We start from the raw sequence: 16,848 nt of genomic DNA, 5'->3' as shown, positions 1-16,848 counted from the left end.
TCTTATATTATAAGTAAAGTAATCAGTAAAACAAAGCAAGTGAAAATAAAATGGTTACAATAGTGATAATGTTAGACAATAAATAACATTTATTCATGTGACACTGTTTTTATGTTTTTATTTCCTGAATGCAACATTAGGCACATTAAGTGTATTATCAAACCATTTATTTATTTCTGTATTTATTGCCAATTTTGTCAGCATCAGTTTTCCATACATTTTGTGTCTGTGCATCACCTAAAGCCTTTGTAAAGCTGTTTTACTTTAAGGGTTTTGAGCTTTCCCCCCTTCATGCTTCACTCTGAGTCATGTGGTCTGAGCTCATTCACTCCACCCAGAAAGTCTCTGCTGCAGGAAGCAAAAACCGTTATGATCCGTTACTTTAACTGTCTGTTGGAATACACTGCAAAAACACAAAATATTACCAAGTATTTCTGGTCCAGGTTTTAGCACAAATATCATAGTACACTTCAATAGTGCTGCAGCAAACGACTATTTTAGTAATTGATTAGTTTGACAATTAATCAGGTAAAATAATTAGCACATTCAACAGATTTCTCATTTATCTTAATCTTAAGCTGTTTAAAAACAATGTTAGAAATACATTAAACGTTGCAAATAAACAATGCAATGTCTTACTTAAAAATAAAAAATATATATTTTTTATTGCCTAAAATGCATTGAAATTATTTTTTGTGAATTTGAACAAGGTGAAGTTAAAACTGCTACTTGGGAGTTTTTGGTAAACAAAAAAAAAAAATAACATCACAACCAATGTATTTTTATTCTGCGGTGAATATGTTGATTTTCAGTCTATATACTCCAGATAATAATTAATTGATTACTAAATCAGTTGATTCTTTTAATAATTAATCACAATTAATAAGAATTTTTTTTATCTTTAATTTGCAGAATGTATGTATTTTTTGTACAGTTTTGGCTTAATTCATGCTCTAAATATGTTGTCAGCAAATGGCCATTTTTTTCAAACTCGTACATTTCAGCTAACAATTAATTAATTCCTAAATTAACTGACAATTATTTAAATAATCAATTAATCACAATTTATCTGATTAATTGTTTCAGCCTGACATTTGGAATCAGACAAGACTGACTTATTAACTTTTCAGCAAGATATTAGAGTTTTTCTAAGTTAATAATTCCTTAATATTGAAGAAAAAGTATGAATTCCAGTGGTAGATTATTTCACTTATAACAAGAACTTATTTTAATCATTAAGGAATGGTTTACTTAAAACAAGTACTTATGCCCTGCTGATAAGTCACTTTTAAGTTAGTTTTGTCTTATTTCAAGTACAGGACTAAAACAATTAATCATGATTAATCAATGGGTGAAATAACTGTAAACACATTTTGTCATTGATTAATCGTTAACTGGAGTGTACAGAGTAAAAAACATATTGAATTAAAACAAGCTCTTACATCCTGCTGAAAAGTCACTTTTAAGTTAGTTTTGTCTTATTTCAAGCACAGGACTAAAACGATTAATCATGATTAATCAATGGGTGAAATAACTGTAAACACATTTTGTCATTGATTAATCGTTAACTGGAGTGTACAGAGTAAAAAACATATTGAATTAAAACAAGCTCTTACATCCTGCTGAAAAGTTACTTGTAAGTTAGTTTTGTCTTATTTCAATTGCAGGGCTGAAACAAATATTTGTGATTAATCGATGGTTCAAATAATTTTCAGATTATTCAGTAGTTGATTAATCGTTAACTGAAATATCCAGGCTTAAAAATAAACGTAATTAAGCCCAAACTGGACAAAAACATCTTTGCTGTGAGTTTGTTTTAGTGTAATATTTACAGTAGAATCAAGACCAAAACACTTGGTGAGATGTTGTGTTTTTGCAGTGTAGATTGATTTCCGCAGAGCTGAATGGTGCCAGCTGGTTTTGATAAAGTGACTATCAGTGTTTTTATCACGTTTTGTTTGCTCTCCATCTACAAGTTTTATGCTCTTTTCAGCTCATCATTCACCTTCTTTTCTCCTCCCACCCTTCCTCTCCGACCTCTGGCTCCCTGCTCCTCCTCCTCCTCCTTGCAGTGTGCTGCCAGTCTTTGAGCTGGAGAGACACTCAGACAAACCCTGCAAACACTTTTTCTGGGGGAAAAAACAACTTTCTTTGCTTCTTTTATTTTCTGGACTTCACCACAGAGCGATGGCGTTTTTCCTCAGACAGAAAACTGCGATGCTCCAAATCTACCTCCTGGCTTTTGTCGGTAAGCTCTCATTATGCTGCAGAATAACGACACTTGCCGATGATTCATACTTACCGTTCCTCTGTTTCTCCGTTTCTATTCCTGCGCTCCAAGCCGCAGTCCGAGCCCACAGCCGGCTGCTGCCAGGCTCCTGTAACTTTGAGTCCAACACCTGCGGATATACGTCAGACGCAGACTTTACCAGCTGGACTCTGCACAGAGACGGTACTTTTATTCCCTGCTGCATCTTTAAAGCTACTGTGTGTAACTATAACCAGAAGAACATGTTTTTCCCCTACATTTGTTAAGATTGTCACCATGTTGTGACAGTATTACATAATAAATATCGATTTCCTCCACATCCTCCCTGAGCTGCTCGCGACCAAAAACAACCAATCAGAACAACTTACAGGAAACCAGCTATGCTAGCTGAAGCCTACAGGATCTGGACGCACAATCCCTGCCATCAATGTGCTAAAATGTGTTGTGAAAACTGTCACTATGTTGTGACATTATAATATATAACAAAGATCGATCTCCTCCCAGAAAAAAAAACAAAAACAAAAAACCAATAAGAACAAACTTACCGTTTTCTCACCGTCAACGGCGGCCATGCTAAATACCCTTAGCATTTATGACAGGCTATGCTAGCTGCAGCATAGCAGAGAGCAAAATATGTAGTTATAACATTGTCTATTTTTTATAATTCTTTTAATGAATAATATGTCATAATTTAGATCAAAGATTATACAGATTCTTCCGTACGATCAGCACATGTGCTAAGATATGTTTTTTCTCCACATTTGTTAATACTGTCACTATGTTGTGAAAGTATATTTATATAATAATGATTAATCTCCTCCATTTCCTCCCCCTATTACCAAAATGAACCGACCAAAAACAACCAATCAGAACAAAGAACTTAACATTACAGAAAAACTGTTTATCTGCAGTCATGGCTATGCTAACTAGCCTTAGCATTCATGACATGCTGTGCTAGTTGCTTCTGGTAGCTTCTAGCTACATGCGCTGAAGAAAATCTTCCAGATTATCATTAAAATGTACATCAGCAAAGTGTAACACATTTATTTACATTAATTAAAATAACACTTGGCATATTTTCCAAGACAATGTTATAACTTTCTTAGTAATAATAATTGTCATAATTTAGCTCAAAGATAGTAATTAGAAAGTACATAGTAACTACAAGTCTAAACCGGAAGTGATCCTGAACCGCCATCTTGGTAGGCAAGCACAGAGTAGTCAAAAACTGTAATGGAGTAATAGTTGTAATGTGCTTATATTGTTCATAAATCAGATAAGAAGGAGGCGAGAGCTAAGATGGTGGCTTATTTTCCGTTGTCACAGTTACTCCACAGCAACTGTCATGGCAGTTACAGATGGCTTTTACAATTAGGCACAAAAACAAAAAGGAAGAGGAGCTCGATTTTTCTTCTGATTATCTGCAGCTTCAAGGATGCAGAATGTAACTTCAAGATGCTGTTATTGCTGCTGATTTTTTTTGGCTGAAGCACTAAAGCCCTCTGTAGGAAAAGGTCCATCTGGTCTGCATTGACTGCAGCATCAGTGAACATCTGGAGAGAGAGAAACGGCACATTTTGGCTTCCCCTCGGGTTTGTAGTGCAGCTCATATGAATGAGCTCAGTACATCCCTATATCAAAGTTATGTCAGTGTTTATTTGTGTAGCTCACAGCCTGATGAATGGAGCTCAGATCGTGTGATTACAGTGATTACTCTGTCATTTGTTGTGCATTCATGTTTGTGTGCTGAAGAACAATATTCACGCTCAGAGTTAGGAAGAATGGCTGCATGAACCTCTGGAGCTAGCGCAGACAGCTGGACTGTGTCAAGTTAACTGTGACATGGAGTGTGGCCTACTTCAAGGCCACACTTCAGGTCACTTTATTCTTGACGTTTAAAGATAAGCAAAGGATAGTTTCTTTTAACCTCACCATAATTGAACATTAATGCAGGAAAACCGTAAATACATATGGTGGTTGGGGAATCCTGCTGTTTGAAACTGCTTTAACCGCTGCAGTCCCAAGTTTATTTTTATTTTTTTAAACCAAATACACCTGGACACATACGGGTTGGCAACAGAAGTAAGCCGGTTGCAAAAACAAACACCAACTGGCCATAAATTTACACTTTCCTGTGATGCTAAAATGCTTGCTAGCTAGTGCTTAATGCTTAATATTCACTTGCTAGCTACCTAGCTCAAATGTAGCTCAAACATAAGCTACATATAATATACAAGACTAAATTATAATAGTGTATCAGTGCCGTTGTAGATAGAAATAAAACAAGAGTAAATTTCCACCACAATACTTAATCTTGGAATTTACAAAAAGAAGAAAGACATTTTCTGCATTTCAAAAAGTGGAAAATGTGATAGCAAAAACTCAGAAATTTTGACATTTATTTCTGAACTTTTCTAGTATTTGAAGCTTCCATGTTTTCTTTTTTTCTTGAAAATGTCTTTAGATGAACTCTGAAATAAACATGTTTTCACCACAGCTTGCTACCGTTTCCGAGAGGAACGGCCATATTGGATCCTGAAGTCGATGTTTGAAAAACTCTACGACTTCCAGAATATAAAATCCAACTTCCTGCAGGCAGTGCAGTTGATTTTCTTTCCTTCGGAAATCGGGATTTCTGAGTTTTTACTACAAATGAAACATTTGAAGCTTTAGTATGAGCTAGCAACCAGTCAGAGTTATGCTAGCAGCTAACCACAGAATGCTAATGTTTTAGCGTCTGCTCTACTAATTAATGTGAAAACTTTTGTATTTTACAGTTGCTTACATTGTAACTGTTAGCTTAAGTAAACTCTGTTGCTCTGGGCTTAGCTTTGTAATGTGACCATAACTTGTTTTAGCTTTTTTAAGCTTAATTTATTAAATAACTACTGTTTGGAAATTCTTAGGTGCTAAAATAGATATTCTGTAATCATCATTGCATCACCAGTAAACCAGACAGCGCTGGAAAAACTTCTGTAAGCTTTTCTGTGTTTCCATCCATCATCATTGGTTGAACTTAACTAAAAACTGCCGTGCTGCAGCAGCATGACTCATGACTCAGTCGCCTTTCCTCCATCTGTTTCCATCCTGGTTGCTATGTCCTCAAGCTTGTTATAAAACCTCAGTGGTGGCCATTAATTGTCGATTTCTTCTCCTTTCTTCTGCTTTTGTTTATGCTCTTTTTACACCAAACAGCACGAGCAACGCCATGTTAACTACTGGATGCGGTTAGTTGATATTTATTGAGTTTCCAATTGAGTGGCTGTTTTGAGTCTCTTGGGTGTTTTCCTCTCATTCTGCGGAGCTGCAGGCTGCAGAGCATTCCACAGGGGCAAATAATAAATGACAGACCACTGAGAGCTCAAATGCCCCGAGGCTCACAGGGGTCACGAAGGAGGATTTCATGCTGAACTGAGTCAGAGACTTATGACTCTGGGTTTTAAATCCTGATCTGGATTACCATACTCACTTCTGTATATTGTTTCAGAGACTCTAATATAAATAGCATTTAGTTTGTTGGGGTTTTTCCTAAGGGGAAATCCTTTCTCCTTTTTGACTGAAATTAGCTGCATCGTCCATATTTCAGTATGTTATGTAACTTAATGTATCAGAAATTATTCGCTACTTCTACTGTTTTGTTTTACGTGTTAACTGGGTGCTGAGGGACGGATGCTGCATTTGTTTTGGATAAGATGTCGGAGCTAGGAATGCACACCGGAGTACGGAGCGTTGGAGCTGGAGAAAGTTCTGGAAATTATGATGCTTTTAAAGCTGCAGTATGTAACTATGATACAGAATATGAGGTGAAGATTGATCTCCTCCACCTCTACCTTGAGCTACTGAAGAAAAGCATCGCTCCCGACCAGAAACAACCAATCAGAGCCAGGAGGCGGGTCTTAGCGCTGCCAATCATTCTCATATACTAACTGCCAAATGTGCCGGTAGTGCAGAAACAACTTAACATTACAGGAAAACCGCTTGTCATCAATGATAGCCATGGTAATTAGCCTTAGCATTCACAACAAGCTATGCTAGTTGTAGCATAGCATACAGCAATGGGTGGATTGGTTGTTTCCTGTTAGCACTGGGAGAAGACCTGAATGCAGTAATCATAAATATTAGTTTTGCTAAAGCTAAAGTGCTATACCAACATGGTATTTAGCTGAAGCTAATGCTAAAGCGCTAATTTCAGTCATCTATGACACAACATGTGTTACAACACAGTATATTACCCTCAAGCGGATTAAATTTGCTATTGCAGTCCTGTATGGTTTGATTCTTTGTAATGGTTTTAGTTTTATAGTTGTTGAGTATTGCTAACTCTGTTGCTAATTTTATTTAGCCTAACTAACCACTTTAAAGTGGTCAGGAGGCACACAGTGCATCTGCAGATTTTAAACTACAGCCTGTAGTTTTGGATAACATGAGGAGAGGATACTGAACTGCTGCATAAACAGTTTCCTCACTTCAAAATAAGAGCAAGGTATATATGCCGTTTATATATGACGATATAAACGGCTAGCTACTTGAAGAATTCTTAACAGCTCATAACTAAAATTTCAACACAGATGTTGAACTTTATTCAATGGAAATTTATGAAAAATTAGCAATTTAGAATTTATTTTAAGAAATGTAATTAGGGTAGCTAAGTGTGCTAAACATTCTCGAAGTTAGCAAAAACGCTAAGCAAACAATTAGCATATTAGCAGAAGTAACCACTGACTGTTCTCAGTGTCTAGAGATGTAAAGCTTCTGTTCACATTGAATCGATAAGTGGAAAATATTGCGTTAGATAATAGTTTTATATAAATATCCTGTCTATTCTGTTTTATTTAGGACATTTTGTTGCCGTGGAAACCGCGAGCGACGACGCGGAGGGCAGCTCAGGTTCTGGTATCGAACCAAAGAGAGAAGCGACAGGAATCCTGCTGAGCCCGTCCCTGGAGCACGACGAGTGGAGCTGCGTGCGGCTGGTGTACCAGATCGCCGAGTCGGGTCACATGGAGGTTCTGAGGCGCAGCGAGGGGCGGAGCTTCGACACGCCGCTGTGGAGCAGCAGGACGCCATCAGACAGCTGGGTCATCGCCAGCGTGGATCTGCACAACGCCACCGAGCCGTTCAGGGTGAGGAGGGGGCCGCATCCAACCGCACATCCAACCATACGTACACCCAACCATACAGACAACCATCCAACCGCACATCCAACCGTACAGACAACATACATCCAACTGTAAACAACAAAACATCCAACCGTACATCCAACCATACGTACATCAAAACATCCAACTAAACATCCATCAATCCCTCATAAAACCCAATTAATTGTTGTTTTATTGTAAATTTCCACCTTATTGATTATTGTTCTCCGTAGAGTCTAGTTATTGGACCATTATTGATGAATACAGTCAGAACTCTGCTGCTGCAGCAGAACCTCCTGCAGCCCGGTTCCCCACGTCTGTGTAAAATTAGTCCGATGCGCAGAGCTTTTATCGTAGCGTAAACACGGAGCTGGTGTTTACGCTGTGAGCGAGGCAGAGCCCGGCGGACTGGACCGGGACCACGATGATGAGGTGCCAGGCCTCCGCCATGTGTGGGCCCCTCATCACATAAACACACCGGCAGAGTCCTGCGCCGCCTCGGCCCTCTAACGCCTCTCTGTCAAAGAAACTCTGCATGCATGTTTTCAATTAGTGCTAATTTACGTTAAACCTGCTGCTGTCACTTCTCTGGGTGTTCCTGTCCCTTTGTGAGCAGATTGTGATCCAAGGTCGGGCTGGAGCGAGCGCAGGGAGCAGCGTGTCCATCTTTGAGATCCACATCACCCCCGGATACTGCCTGGGTGGGTCACTGCACTTCTTCTGCTATTCACATCTCTGCTCACATCAGAAGACAAACAACATCCTGATGGACAACAGCTGCTGCTCGTTTCTGCAGCTCCAGCACTAAGAAAACAAAATAAAACAAAACAAAAGAAGCAACAGGGCGAACCCTTGTTTTTACAGCATTGTAAATAGAAAAAAAGGGAGTACATTGCTGCCAAAAATCTTGAAATTTTGAAATTAATTTAAAAAAATATTGTAGGAAACTTAGAAAGTTCCTAGTTTGATAAGTCAAAGATTTGCTAGAAAAATATGGATAAGTCTGAGATTAATCTCACACGTTTTCTAGAAAAACACATGTAAATTTCAAAGTATGAAAAGTTGAAAATTTGCTAGAAAAAATGTCAGAAATTTTCAGATTAATCTCAGAAAAATAGAAAAAACAACATTTCTGAGTGTGAAAAGTCAAAAATTTGCAGGAAGAAACTTGGAAAGTTGTGAGTTTGAAAATGAAGAAGCTTCTTTAGCAAATCGCTCTGATTTCGCCATGAATTGTAGGCAGTAATACGAGCACATTAGACAATTATATTTAATAAACTGCATTTATCTTATGAAAATTAACAGAAATAAGCATGTGGAATAAATTATGTGTACACTGAGTTTCAGTTTTTCAGTAATTTCTTATATTTTAATCTCTAAATGTTGCTTTAACCAACTCTTCCCAGATTAACGGGCAGCTATAGGGTCACGTCATTGTTGATACCGATGGTTTTGTTTAGTTTTGTCCACACTGCAGGTTAATTTCGGTTCTTCTGTCTCCAGACTGCGATTTTGAGGAGCCTCACCTGTGCGGCTACAACAACCAGTGGAACGTGAACGTGAACTGGTACGTTGGCGGCGGCGGAGTCCAGCTGGTCCACAACGGCATGCCGGACGATCACACATACCACAACAGGACAGGTGAGGCGGAGAGTCCAGCTGCATGCGATGCCTTTAATTCTGTACTGACAGTAACACTGAAACGATTAATCGTGATTAATCGATCATTGAAATAACTGTCCACTAATTTAGTAACCGATTAATCGTTAACTGGAGGGTACAGTCTCTACAAGAGGCCATCTGCAGAAAGAACTATATAATCAAAACAGCAATTAAGCCAAAAATTGTATAAATATATTTACATTTACATTTAAGATAAAAACTTCTTGTTTATATTGTACCCAAAACTTATCAAGTCATCTAGTTTTAGCTTCAAATTCCATCCAATTATTAATCAATTAATCCAAATAATAATCAACAGATCAACCAGGTGAAGCAGAAAGATAATAATTTTTCATGTTAGAAATATATTTTTTTTGCTGCAGATATTTCCTTTATTACAAATAATCAAGCTATATTATTGTCTTTTAGGCAAAAAATGTTTATTTCTTATTTAAAAAGGAATTAAATTATTTGCTTACTTGTATTTTATATACATATATTTCTAATAAGGTGTGAAAAAGGCTTCAGTGGTTGAACAAAGGCTTCGATTAACTGATTAATCAATTAATCAATTAGTTGAAGGCTACTCAATTAGTCTTTGATTAAGGCTAATTAATCAGAGGCTAATTAGACTAAACTGATGGATAATCAGCACTATTGATTAAATGATTAATCATCACATTAATCAATTACTAATTGACACCCAAACAATCTGTTGAAATGAATAAATAAAGCAGTTAACTGTTGCTCTCTGTTTTCCACGCCGTCAGCAGCTCTGTGTGTCTGTGAAACAAAAATCATGACTCAGCATCTTTCACACGTTATATTTAGACTGAAACAAACCAGCAGATTATGGGACTTCACAGCTGGAAACCTGTAATCTGGAGCATCTGACTGGATTATAGTCATTTAGCTAACCGCTACAACCCGAAGCCGCTGACGGCGTCGCCGTGGTGCAGGGAAATCTTCCTCCAGGTTTGCTCGTCTTCCTCAGGTCACTTCATGTACGTCGACTCCAGCTACGCCAAGACGTTCAAAGAGGTCGCCAAGCTGGTGTCTCCCATGGCGACGATGCCGATGTCCGGCTGCCTGAGCTTTCAGTACCAGCGAAGCGAGGAAAGAGGGAACATGTTCACCGTTTTCACCCGGGACCGCCTGGGCCAGTACCAGGAGCTGTGGAGAGCCGAGCCGGACAACCGGGTCGACTTTATCAGCCCCCCAGGAGAGTGGATACCTGTGCAGGTGGACCTGAAGGCTCCATACCCAGTGCAGGTCAGGAAACCACAGCTTTAACTGATACATACACTGCTGTGACACCAGGTCAGGCGTTTGGGCTCAGTAAGAGTCCAACAGTCTCCATAGCATACGGACCAACAACCCTTTAGTCGTACATCCATTGGACCGTTTGGGTCAACCTGCTGCGTCCCACAACACACTCCACTGATAGTTAGACAGAAAGATGTTCCTGCGTGCCTCACATTTGTTATCGCACTAGTGTGATGCCATGTCAGGCGTTTGGGTCCAACTGGTGATTGGACTCTGTGGTTCGGCATCAACCCATGCCGTAACATTCAGTGGAAACGAAGCACAAGACACCTGAACTCTTCTACTGGAGACTGATGCCAATCCCAAACGACTGGAGCTGCTTCTCATCCTGGCACAAAAAGCAGAGATGAAACTCTGAGGTTCCTCAACCAGACTCTCCTCTGTCCATGAAGAGTTTCTGGTTCTGTCCACTGCTAACCGGACTGAGGAGCAGAGGCAGAGGATATCTCACTCTCCTCTTTTTTTTACAGTAAATCCACATTTCCTTCTGCTCTGGTTGCAATGAAACAGGAAACATGCAATATTTTCCAGATTTGTGGCAGAGCTGCCATGCAGCTTTATTTATGTCTTTCTGTTTGTCTCTGTGGCCTCCAGGTGGTTTTTGAGGTGGGCTTTAACAGCCCGAGAGGCGGACATGTTGCTCTGGACGACATTTCCTTTTCTCCAGAGTTTTGTAACAAAGACACAGGTGAGCTGTGGACTTCTGTCTTCACCACGAATCCCATCAAGCCAACAAAAACCCGGGAGAGCCGCAGAAATGATTTCTGCCAACATGCTGATCCCTGGCATTACTTCCACAGAGCCAACCTTCAATCCGTCCATCGCCAACTGTGATTTTGAATCTGGTCTCTGCCTCTACACCCAGGACCGGAGCGTCGCATCGTCTTGGAGGAGAGTGTCGGTGAAACCCAACATATTCAGGAATGGAGACCACACCACAGGGGCAGGTGAGGGAAACCTGGGAAAACGACTTAATGAGATTTTGGACCAAACCTTTCAGATTTAGCACAACATGGATGGTGAAATATGTTCATTAAAATGAGATTGAATAAAAGATTAAGTGGTGGGAAACATTAACTAATCAGAAATATTAGTTCCACTAATGCTAAAGTGCTATATTAACATATTATTTAGTGGAAGTTAATACTAGAGAGCTAAATCAACAGGTAATTTAGTAGAAGCTAATGGTAAGGTGCTATATTAACATGTTATTTAGTGAAAGCTAATGCTAATTTAGCATAGCATGGTATTTAGTGGGCGAAGGAAATGGAACTCCCCACCCACTTCAAAATAAGAGCATGAATATTGAAGAATTCTTGCCAGTCAATAACCAAAACTTTATTCAACTGAAAATTTACAAAAAAGCAAAAAAAAATGTAAAAGTTAGCAAAAATGCTAAGCTAAACATTAGCTTCGGTATTAGTGAATTACCAGAAGTTTTCCCAGCACTGCAGGTCGTTTCAGTTCAGTTCCTGTTTTCCTTCAGTTTAAAGGAGTTTTGTCAGAGCGGAACAGAAACAGATTCTTTCTTAGCTTAGCTAATAACCAACACAGTTCTTATGAAATCCCGGCGTTCTGTAGTTGAAAACAGACGTTCACAGGGACATAAATCCCGTCTTCTCCCACCAGGATCCTTCCTGTTGGCTCACTCCCGGCTGGGCCCGCGCTCCGGCTACGTTAGCAGGGTGATCAGCCCCATGCTGCCGGGGAACACCAGGTTCTGCCTCAGGTTCTTCTTCTCTCTGAGAGGTGATCCGACTCCAGCCGTGAAGTCTCTCTGTGTGAACGGTTTGCAGGAATCTTGGGTTTTTCTGATTAAATCTGTGGCAGGTTTCAACCAGACGGAGCAGGCGCTGGTGGTTTACCTGCTGCAGCAGGGAGGCCGGCAGGAGAAGATCTGGACCCAGGCGGAAAAGTCCAGGGGGATCTGGATCTCAGCAGACGTAACCTTCCAGACGTCGCAGCCGGCCAAGGTCAGTGGAAGACGAGAGGAGAACCACATGTGGAAGAACAAACACGGAGACGGAAAAACCACGGGAAAACGAGTCCTGACTGTTTCAGAGGAATGAAGAGGATGAAAGAAATAATAACATGAGAGAAAAATACACAGGAACTTTGGATTAAAGTTGGGAAAACAATAAAAGTGAGAAAAAATAAAACAAATGGAAAAAATGGACAGAATTCCTGGAGGAATACAGAAGAATGAAAGTTTGGAAAAATATAATTTCCAAAGTTTTCATCCTTTTATAATCAAAGCCAATGTTACCTGAAAATCACACAGATGGACCAGAGAACCAACAGCCGCATTTATTCAGCCATATTTATCATATTTCTCCACTAAGCTAAAAGCTCCCACCAGTCCACTGACATGGAGCTGATCACTGATTGGTCAGCAGCCAGAGGCAGAAGCGCCTCACTTCCTGTTTGTCTTCCTCAGATGGCGTTCGTCAGCACCTGCAGGAGTTTCTGGGACTGCGGCTCCGTGGCGCTGGACGACATCAGCCTGAGCCTGGGAGACTGTGAGCTGACGGCCGGTAACAACGTCTGTTTTAACGGACGACAGCGGCTTGAAGGACACATAGATATACAGTTGTGGTCAAAAGTTTACATACACTTGTAAAAAACATAATGTTATGGCTGTCTTGAGTTTCCAATAAGTTCTACAACTCTTATTTTTCTGTGATAGAGTGATCGGAACACATACATGTTTGTCACAAAAAACAGTCATAAAATTTGGTTCTTTCATAAATTTATTATGGGTCTGCTGAAAATGTCACCAAATCTGCTGGGTCAAAAATATAGATACAGCAACAAAATTTGTCAATTTTGGTGATGTAGCGAGTTGTGTCAATCAAATTAGCTTCATGTCATGGCCTCTTCACTTCTTGTAAGTGATTCTGATTGACTACAGCTGTTGACTTCTCATGAGCCCATTTAAATAGGGCTCATTTGACCCAGTGATTAGACTCAGCTACAAAAGCTACAATGGGAAAGTCAAAGGAACTCAGTGTGGATCTGAAAAAGCGAATTATTGACTTGAACAAGTCAGGGAAGTCACTTGGAGCCATTTCAAAGCAGCTACAGGTCCCAAGAGCAACTGTGCAGACAATTATACGCAAGTATAAAGTGCATGGAACAGTTGTGTCACTGCCACGATCAGGAAGAAAACGCAAGCTATCACATGCTGCCGAGAGGAGATTGGTCAGGATGGTCAAGAGTCAACCAAGAATCACCAAGAAGCAGGTCTGCAAGGATTTGGAAGCTGATGGAACACAGGTGTCAGTCTCCACAGTCAAGCGTGTTTTACATCGCCATGGACTGAGAGGCTGCCGTGCAAGAAAGAAGCCCTTGCTCCAGAAAAGGCACCTTAAGACTCGGCTGAAGTTTGCTGCTGATCACATGGACAAAGATAAAACCTTCTGGAGGAAAGTTCTCTGGTCAGACGAAACAAAAATTGAGCTGTTTGGCCACAACACCCAGCAATATGTTTGGAGGAGAAAAGGTGAGGCCTTTAATCCCAGGAACACCATGCCTACTGTCAAGCATGGTGGTGGTAGTATTATGCTCTGGGGATGTTTTGCTGCCAGTGGAACTGGTTCTTTGCAGAAAGTAAATGGGATAATGAAGAAGGAGGATTACCTCCAAATTCTGCAGGAAAACTTAAAACCATCAGCCCGAAGGTTGGGTCTTGGGCGCAGTTGGGTGTTCCAACAAGACAATGACCCAAAACACACATCAAAAGTGGTAAAGGAATGGCTAAACCAGGCTAGAATTAAGGTTTTAGAATGGCCTTCCCAAAGTCCTGACTTAAACCCCATTGAGAACATGTGGACAGTGCTAAAGAAACAGGTTCATGCAAGAAAACCATCACATTTAGCTGAACTGCACCAATTCTGTCAAGAAGAGTGGTCAAACATTCGACCTGAAGCTTGCCAGGAGCTTGTGGATGGCTACCAAAAGCGCCTAGTTGCCGTGAAAATGGCCAAGGGACATGTAACCAAATACTAATGTTGCTGTATGTATATTTTTGACCCAGTAGATTTGGTGACATTTTCAGCAGACCCATAATAAATTTATGAAAGAACCAAATTTTATGACTGTTTTTTGTGACAAACATGTATGTGTTCCGATCACTCTATCACAGAAAAATAAGAGTTGTAGAACTTATTGGAAACTCAAGACAGCCATAACATTATGTTTTTTACAAGTGTATGTAAACTTTTGACCACAACTGTATGTTTATTTTAATATTTAAATACTGATTTTTAACATTTTTATATTTTAATTTGTTTTTGTTAACTTGGGTTGTTTTCAGGCAAATAGTTACTTTTGTTTCAGGAAAAGATTTATTATTTATTATATATTCTTTTTTTTTACTTTTATTTTTTTGATGCAGTTTCTTTTTTAGTTATTTTTTAATTTGTCTTGTTCTTGTTATTTTTTTGCTTTGACTTTTATTTATCTTTTTCAGTTAATTATTTTTTTTAACATTTTAACAGATTAATTTTTTTCCAAGCAAACATTTCTTTTTTAATACTTTTTTATTTTGTAGCTTTAAATAAATGTATTTCTTTTATTGGAGTAAACAGTAATTTTTTAAACATGTTTATTTGTTATAAATGTTTTAAGTTAATTGTTTTTTCTCTAGCAGCAGCTCTGACGTTCTTTCTCGGGGTCGAACCAACCATGTGGTTTCTCCTGCCTCAGGCTTCCTGTCCGCTCCGCTGCCTGGACACTGTGACTTCGAGGCCGGACTCTGCGGTTACTCCCAGGACAAACACAGGGACGCTGCCGCCTGGCAACAGAGGAGGGGCCCCACTCCCACTTCCTACACGGGCCCCAGAGGCGACCACACCACAGGACTTGGTGAGGCCACCGCCCATCACTTCCTGTTTCCTGTTGTGGCAGCGGCATCCCTCAGACGGCGCCCCCTCTGCCTGCGACAGGGTACTACATGTACATCGAGGCGTCGCCCATGCTGCCGGGTCAGAGCGCGCGGCTGATGTCCCGTCCTGTCCGGGGGACCCGGGGCCCTCAGTGTCTCCGGTTCTTCTACCACATGTACGGGTCGGGAACCGGGAAGCTCCGGGTGCTCGCCGACAAGGATGGGGAGGAAGTGTTGCTATGGCAACGTAGTGGCGAGCAAAGCATCGCCTGGCTGAGAGCCCAAGTGGAATACCAGAGCCAGAGTCACCATCAGGTGAGACAGAGATTAATCCTATTATTGTTGATTTACTGAGTATAAAATACAATAAATTAATATTATTTATTTATATCTATGTAGAAGCAAATAAACACAATGTGTTTGTTGAAGTTTTCAGGTTGAGTTAGTGGAAACATTTTGGTCTGCAGTCATTTTTTCTCCTATATCATCGTCTCTCTTCAGTTGAAGAATCCAAACAAACAGAATGAAAAATGGTGAAACTTGAAAACAATGATGACAACATTTGAGCTGCTGCCATGACATTAACCCAGATAAGGAGATAATTTTAGATTCTTACTCCCATTTATCCATCATCACTTCTCCTGTAAACATGGAAGTGAAGCCAAACATCAGCCGTAAATGGATCCGTGTTTCATCCAGAGGCTTAAATCGTCAAGCCGTTGGAAAAAGAAAGAGGACAAGTGAAAAGAAAATCTGCCTATTTTAACTTTACAAAATCTGGAAAAGTCATGAATCGTCCCAAACTTAACTTTCTATCCAAACATGTTAGCTTAAGCTAATATATCCTAGCATAGCCTTTAGTTTACTTCAGTCTAGCTTGTCCAGTTTGCATTAGCTTATCGTGTTTAAAAAGCTTGTATTAATTAAATTTATTTTATCTTAACTGAAATTAGCCTGTTGACTTAGCTTAGCCGTTCTCGTCTTCATAAGGCTAGCTGTATTATTTTAAAGTTGGACTAAAGTAAAAGTTTAGTTTTTTATGATTTCGTTTAGTTGTCCAGAAAAGATTTGTGTTTTTTCCAGATTGTGTTTGAAGCGACCCGCGGTTCTTCAGTCAGGAGCGACATCGCCATCGATGACATCATGTTGGACAGCGGCCCTTGCCCAGGTGACCCTCTCCCTCTGAATTACATCACATAATCTGAGATTATATTCCTGACTCCTCTGTGTTTTCCTGCAGAGACGGAGGTCACTGTCGCCGTGGGAAGCTCCAACGAGATCGAGTAGAAATATCTGCAGTAGGATGCATGAACCCTCCACTTTCCTCACTTTTTATTTTTGCACATTAGACAACCCGAAGCGTTGTTGACTCCTACATGTCAGCAGGAACATGTGGATTAAAGAAACTCAGTTTTGAATGGGGCAACATGTCAGATATATCAGGCTTTCTCTCTGCACTGATGCGCCACAGGGTGTCAGACGGTGTTTTCCTTCACACTTATATGCATTAGATTAATGCTCATTGCTTTAATAAACCCAAGAATGTCCTTAAATAAGATTGTTTGTTG

The 16,848-nt window shown here is 39.9% G+C and overlaps 1 protein-coding gene across 2 annotated transcripts; it reads left to right on the top strand.

Annotated features, from left to right (window-relative positions):
- Positions 1–2,061: 2,061 nt before the first annotated feature.
- Positions 2,062–16,836, top strand: LOC106907524 (MAM domain-containing protein 2). 2 transcript variants are annotated; one of them, XM_014973284.2, is made up of 15 exons: positions 2,062–2,248; positions 2,342–2,452; positions 7,106–7,392; positions 8,024–8,108; positions 8,911–9,048; positions 10,064–10,341; positions 10,990–11,083; positions 11,196–11,342; positions 12,025–12,144; positions 12,226–12,368; positions 12,833–12,914; positions 15,103–15,261; positions 15,342–15,595; positions 16,364–16,448; positions 16,521–16,836. In XM_014973284.2, exons 1-15 carry the CDS (start codon positions 2,188–2,190, stop codon positions 16,565–16,567), a joined length of 2,091 nt encoding a protein of 696 aa, XP_014828770.2. In that variant the 5' UTR covers positions 2,062–2,187; the 3' UTR covers positions 16,568–16,836. The 2 variants fall into 2 exon arrangements, with proteins under 2 accessions (XP_014828770.2, XP_014828768.2); XM_014973282.2 differs by having other exon boundaries at positions 2,063–2,248; positions 12,833–12,929.
- Positions 16,837–16,848: the final 12 nt, after the last annotated feature.

The sequence above is a fragment of the Poecilia mexicana genome, unplaced genomic scaffold, assembly GCF_051168715.1.
Source record: "Poecilia mexicana isolate PSO_F unplaced genomic scaffold, ASM5116871v1 scaffold_12, whole genome shotgun sequence".
Lineage (NCBI taxonomy): Eukaryota > Metazoa > Chordata > Actinopteri > Cyprinodontiformes > Poeciliidae > Poecilia > Poecilia mexicana.
Note: the sequence above shows the minus strand (reverse complement) of the source record. Positions and strands in the feature narration are given on the sequence as shown.

What these genes read in the sequence shown, in the direction of transcription:
- LOC106907524 (XM_014973282.2), top strand. Translation starts at nt 2,188, where the DNA reads ATGGCGTTTTTCCTCAGACAGAAAACTGCGATGCTCCAAATCTACCTC. An exon ending in CTGGACTCTGCACAGAGACG is followed by an intron (nt 2,453 to 7,105) that starts GTACTTTTATTC and finishes TGTTTTATTTAG; the next exon opens with GACATTTTGTTGCCGTGGAA. An exon ending in AGGCTCCATACCCAGTGCAG is followed by an intron (nt 10,342 to 10,989) that starts GTCAGGAAACCA and finishes TGTGGCCTCCAG; the next exon opens with GTGGTTTTTGAGGTGGGCTT.